This window comes from Salvelinus namaycush, chromosome 24 (genome assembly GCF_016432855.1).
Source record: "Salvelinus namaycush isolate Seneca chromosome 24, SaNama_1.0, whole genome shotgun sequence".
Taxonomy (NCBI): domain Eukaryota; kingdom Metazoa; phylum Chordata; class Actinopteri; order Salmoniformes; family Salmonidae; genus Salvelinus; species Salvelinus namaycush.
Genome location: NC_052330.1, coordinates 1,494,603 through 1,500,602, shown reverse-complemented (window position 1 = coordinate 1,500,602; position 6,000 = coordinate 1,494,603). Strand labels below are relative to the sequence as shown.

At 42.9% G+C, this 6,000-nt stretch overlaps 1 protein-coding gene across 3 annotated transcripts in view; it reads right to left on the bottom strand.

Annotated features, from left to right (window-relative positions):
* Positions 1–1,796: 1,796 nt before the first annotated feature.
* The window catches only part of LOC120019588 (mitotic deacetylase-associated SANT domain protein-like), a 65,139-nt gene continuing 60,935 nt past the window's right edge, over positions 1,797–6,000 (bottom strand). For 2 of the 3 annotated variants that reach the window (XM_038962897.1, XM_038962898.1), the window contains exons 28-34: positions 5,717–5,886; positions 5,396–5,493; positions 5,189–5,319; positions 4,122–4,311; positions 2,256–2,397; positions 2,023–2,140; positions 1,797–1,902 (exon numbers count right to left, since the gene is read on the bottom strand). In XM_038962897.1, the coding sequence (XP_038818825.1) occupies positions 1,823–1,902; positions 2,023–2,140; positions 2,256–2,397; positions 4,122–4,311; positions 5,189–5,319; positions 5,396–5,493; positions 5,717–5,886 (929 nt within the window). In that variant the 3' untranslated portion in view covers positions 1,797–1,822. Of the gene's footprint in view, positions 1,903–2,022; positions 2,141–2,255; positions 2,398–4,121; positions 4,312–5,188; positions 5,320–5,395; positions 5,494–5,716; positions 5,887–6,000 lie in introns of those variants that run through there. The other variant, XM_038962899.1, reaches the window with a different exon arrangement.

The window sequence follows — 6,000 nt, the reverse complement described above, 5'->3', positions numbered from 1 at the left end:
CGGCAGAAGGCCTTGATGCCATGTACCTGGGTCACCAAGACTGTCAAGTCTTAAAGTTATTAGAACATTTAGGTATTGTGTCAGTGTTATCGCTGGTCCTGAAATGTTGGAAAGAGCTGAACCAGTGTTTAAATGTTGATAGAATTGTATTACTTTATTGAACAATAGCTTCACTGCCATGACCAAGTGTCAGTGTCCCAACTACTTCTGTTGAGGGGGCACACCATTTGTCAAGTTAACCCTGGACTAGCTAGCTCATTACTCAGCACCACGTTAGTGCTGGTACACTGAACTTGACATAATTGCCTCAAATAGGTATTAAGAGTTTATTGAACAAAATTAGTTCTTAAAAACTTCGTCAATAGGGGGGCGCTGTTTTCACTTTGGAAAAAATCGTGCCCAATTTAAATGGCCTCGTACTCTATTCTAGATCATACAATATGCATATTATTATTATTATTGGATAGAAAACACTCAAGTTTCTGAAACTGTTTGAATTATATCTGTGAGTAAAACAGAACTCATTTGGCAGCAAACTTCCATATAGGAAGTGAAAAATCTGAAAACGAGGCTCTGTTTCATGGCCTGCCTATTCAACTGGCTTTTATTTATCGATATGCATGCACTTCATACGCCTTCCACTAGATGTCAACAGGCAGTGGATGGTGGAATGGGGTGTCTAGCTTGATCTGAGGTCAAATAAGAGCTTTTGGAGTGACAGGTCTGGTATTTTCTTTGTCCTCGAAGGCGCGCAGAGGAGCTCGACATTGTCTTCTGAAAAGCGTCCGGTATACACGGCGAATATCTCCGGCTCTGATTTTATTTGATACATAAAACTCGGTTGAAAACCTACTTTATCAGTTTATTCAACATTTATTGGGACTTTGAGTTTTCCGTTCTTTGCGCCAAGAGGATGGGAATGTTAGCAACCTTGGCTAGCATTGTGGCACGAATGACAGAAGAAATGAACATTCTAAAACCAAACAACGATTTATTCTGGAAATAGGACTCCTTGTACAACATTGATGGAAGCTCAGCAAAAGAAAGAACATTTGATGTTATTTCGTATTTCCGTGGAATATGTAGAATCCAACAGGGTGGAGAATGTGAGCGCTGTCTCACAACAATGTATTTTTTAGTAAAGTTTTTTAAAACACAGCAGTTGCATTAAGAACCAGTGTATCTTTCATTTGCCATACAAGTAATTTTATGTAAAGTTTATTATGAGTTGGTCAGATTAGGTGAGTGTCCAAAATATCTCCGGACATTCTGGGTAAATGTTGCTACGTATTCAATGTATAACAACGATTTGCAGCTCTAAATATGCACATTTTCAAACAAAGCATAAATGTATTGTATAACATGTTTAGACTGTCATCTGATGAAGTTGTTTCTTGGTTAGTGACTAATTCTCTATTTTGTCGGTTTTGTGAAAGCTACCTATGCGGTGGAAACATGGTGATGCAGGTGTGTTTGTATTTCTATTAGCTAACCACAATAGCCATAGTGTTTGTATTTCTATTAGCTAACCACAATAGCCATAGTGTTTGCTGTAAAACATTTTTAAAATCAGAAATGATGGCTGGATTCACAAGATGATTATCTTTCATTTGCTGTATTGGACTTGTGATTTCATGAAAATTATATGATAGGCTAGGCTAACGGGACAGGGATATGCTAGTCAGCTTTTTTGATGAGGATCCCAGATCCGGGAGAGAGAAGCGGTAGAGGTTTTAAAATGCTGATTAAACCAATCTGAATTTACATTTAAAAATTGTACAATGAAGCACAACAAATAAAAGGAATACTTTTATTACATTTTTTAAACAAAGTTAGATGAGTCAGACAGAAGAATAGGTCCAGATGAGATCTGCAGATGGCTGATGTCTGCAGCTCTGCGACCTAGAACAAGATCATACAAAGGGTCAGGAGGACAGGATGAAGTTCATACTAAAAATGTGGCTAACCTTACAGGGCCATTGGAGGCTAGAAATCTCAAGAGGGGTAGAGTTATGAACATACTTCTTGAGCCAGTTGGTTTGAGAGGCTCTGCGTTCCTAAGGGGGCTTGCACACTGGCCAGAGCAGATGCCATCAGGTTTGGTGGTGTCGCAGAGGACTGCATCACAATGAACAAAGATCTATGGAGAGGAGAGTTATTGTTAATATATATATCATTTTTTTTTTTTTTTTTTAAATGACTCAAGCTAGCGTCACAAAGAATGTAGGCCCTTCAGAGCAACTGGTCTAAATTACCTGTTCTTTCAGGACCGTCCCATCCGTGATGAAGGTGAACATCTTGACTGAGAAGCGTTTGATGTGAGCGGGTACATGAACCCTGGCGTCTGCAACAACTGGATGGAAGACTAGGATGTAGCGGTCATCAAGATTCTCACAACTGAGGGAAACAAAAGAATACATTTGCTTTAAACGTTAGGCAACAGAACACCAATTTCTTGGTTAAGTTCAAGTAGTCCCTCCCTGTTTGGTGTGTAGTGACTGACCCTGGGTTCTAATCATTTTCAGCCTGGCTACCCCTCCACATCACTCCAGCCAAAGGCCATCCGCACAATGGAGTGAGATAGCAGAAATAATTCAGGGTTCATATAGGTTCGTATAAAAATCAGCAAAAAAAAAAAGTCCTCACTGTCAACTACATTCATTTATTAAACTTTGTGTAAATATTTGTATGTACATAAAGATTCAACAACTGAGACAAACTGAACAAGTTCCACAGACATGTGACTAACAGAAATGGAATAATGTGTCCCTGAACAAGGGGGGGGGGGGGGGGGGGGGTCAAAAATAGCAGTCAGTATCTGGTGTGGCCACCAGCTGCATTAAGTACTCCATCACCTCATGGACTGCACCAGATTTGCCAGTTCTTGCTGTGAGATGTTAACCCACTCTTCCACCAAGGCACCTGCAAGTTCCGAGACATTTGGGGGGGGGGGGGCTAGCCCTCAACCGCCGAGCCAACCGGTCCCAGACGTGCTCAATGGGATCCGTCCTCGTCGCTGGCCATGGCAGAACTGACATTCCCGTCTTGCAGGAAAACACACATCACGAGCAATATGGCATTGTCATGTCAGGATGAGCCTGCAGGAAGGGTACCACATGAGGGAGGAGGATGTCTTCCCTGTAATGCACAGCATTGTCATCAATCTCACAAGCTCAGTCTGATGATGCGGTGACACCGCCCCAGACCATGACGGCCCCTCCACCGCCAAATCTATCCCGCTCCAGAGTACAGGCCTCAGTGTAACGCTCATTCCAGTGACAATAAACGCGAATCTGACCATCACCCCTGGTGAGACAAAACCGCGACTAGCGAGTGAAGAGCACCCTTTGCCAGTCCTGTCTGATCCAGCGACAGTGGGTTTGTGCCCATAGGCGACGTAGTTGCCGGTGATGTCTGGTGAGGACCTGCCTTACAACAGGCCTATTGCAAACACTGAGCACTGATGGAGGGATTGTGCGTTCTTGGAGTAAAATCCAGCAGTGGTTGCCATCCTGTAATGTTTGGATGTACCAATCCTGGGCAGGTGTTACACGTGGTCTGCCACTGCGAGGAAGATCAGCTGTCCGTCCCGTCTCCCTGTAGCGCTGTCTTAGGCGTCTCACAGCACAGACATCGCAATTTATTGCCCTGGCCATGTTTGCAGTCCTCATGCCTCCTTGCAGCATGCCTAAGGCACGTTCACATAGATGAGCAGGGACCCTGGGAATCTTTCTTGGTGTTTTCCCAGAGTCAGTAGAAAGTCCTCTAGTGGCCTAAGTTTCCATAATGGTCCCCTTAATTGTCTACCGTATGTAAGCGTCTTAACCGTTCCACTGGTGCATGTTCACTAATTGTTTATGGTTCAATGATCAAGCAGGGGAAAGTGGTTAAACCCTTTGCAATGAAGATCTGTGAAGTTATGGATTTTTACAAATTCTTTGAAAGACAGGGTCCTGAAAACGGGACGTTTACTTTTTTGCCCAGTGTGCAGACAAGCAAACTGCTGGCAACAAGAAATTAAGACAAGTAGACCCTTAATGTTTAAATCCTAGTAAATGTCACTTGGTTATCCTGCCCAAGACAAGTCTTCAAGTTTGTATATCAAAAGTCATGCTAGCTACCCGTCCACAATGAGGTCCCAGCTAGGTAGAGTGGTCCTGTCCTCATGTAGAGTTGCCCAGCAGTTCTCCAAGACCAGTGCAAGCCGAGGGTCAGTAGACCGCATCAGCTCCACCTCAAAATACAGAGGCTGTTTCAAGTACTTCACCACTGGGTAGTCCTCAGTTTGGTAGAATAAGTCATAAGAAACATCTGAAAACAGAAATCAAATTGTCACATGAGCCAAATACAAGAGGTATTCTTGCAAGTAATTAAACAATGCAGTTTTAAAAATACCTACAAAAGAAAGTAGCAAATAACTAAAGAGCAGCAGTAAAATAACAGCGAGGCTATATACAGATACAGAGTCAATGTACATGGGCACTGAAGTTGGACTTTTATTTCCCTCACCAACTTTAAACATCTGCTATCTGAGCAGCTAACCGATCGCTGCAGCTGTACATAGTCCATCTGTAAACAGCCCACCTCATCCCCTTACTGTTTTTATTTATTTACTTTTCTGCACACCAGTATCTCTACTTGCACATGATCATCTGATGATTTCACTCGTGTTAATCTGCTAAATTGTAATTATTCACTCCTATGGCCTATTTATTGCCTACCCCCTCATGCCTTTTGCACACAATGTATATAGACTCATTTTTCTCCCTACTGTGTTATTGACTTGTTTACTCCATGTGTAACTTGTCTGTTCACACTGCTATGCTTTATCTTGGCCAGGTCGCAGTTGCAAATGAGAACTTGTTCTCAACTAGCCTACCTGGTTAAATAAAGGTGAAATAAAATAAAGAGTCGAGGTAATACGTACAAGTAGGTAGAGTTATTATAGTGACTATGCATAGATATAGCAGCAGTGTAAAGGGGGGAATGCAAAAAGTCAGGGCAGCCATGTGATTAGATGTTAATGAACTGGGGAACCCCCCCCCCCCCAGCCATAACATTTAAGACAACTATGGTTGGAAAAATATAGCCTACTTAAGTTTAGGTTCAAGGTAAAAATGTAACCTCAACATTCAGTGAATAGAACACCCATATTCGGACAGGGTTGCACCCAAACTAGTCTAGTTACCCTGGGCTTGTCTCATTTGGACCACTAGCTGTCCCACTCCAGGATCAGCCTTAGGGTCGCTGTTCCTTGGCGTAGTACGGAATGCCATGGTCTCAGCGTCGTTGAGCAGGTAGTAGCAGGAGACTGTGTGCCTGAAAGAAGCAGTTAAACCAGTGAGGGATACGCATATGACTGAGGGGCGGTCAAAACCTAGTGGCACATTCTTACCGATAGTCTGGATTGATTAGACCTTTCCTACTTTGATGTTTGCCCATGCTGTGGTGAATGGCGATTTCATTCTCGTACACCATGACATTGTCCAAGAACTACAAAGCGAGGGAAGGCCTATTAGAGCTGCAAACTTATCAGTACAAGTACAGCATTAGACAAGTAATTTACAGTACAGAAAGGTAAAGTCTAGACACCTGAGCCTGTGTCAGCGCAGGAGTGCTAACATAGGCGCAAATAACCACTGCAATTAAACTGGGTCACAGCTCAGCACTCCTAATCTGAGACACTTTACAACTACGGGCCCAGAAACAGTCTTACTGTTCTGGTGGTGCCACAGGAGTTGAGGTTGAAGGAGAAGAAGGCAAAGCGGTCATTGCTGAAGACAGGTTTACATGACTGGTCACTCAAGGTCAGGTATTCAGGGTTTAGGTTGCGAACAGATTCCACCTTCACTGCCAGTGCAGTCACTGTGCCATTGGAGTAGCACTCTGAAATAAAAGCAAAGTGTTCAACAAAGCAAGTGTAGAAAAGGTAGTGTACCCTTACCCAATTCAACATGCTGTTAATGTAATATTTAATCAGCTCTTTAACTTTCTAGTAGT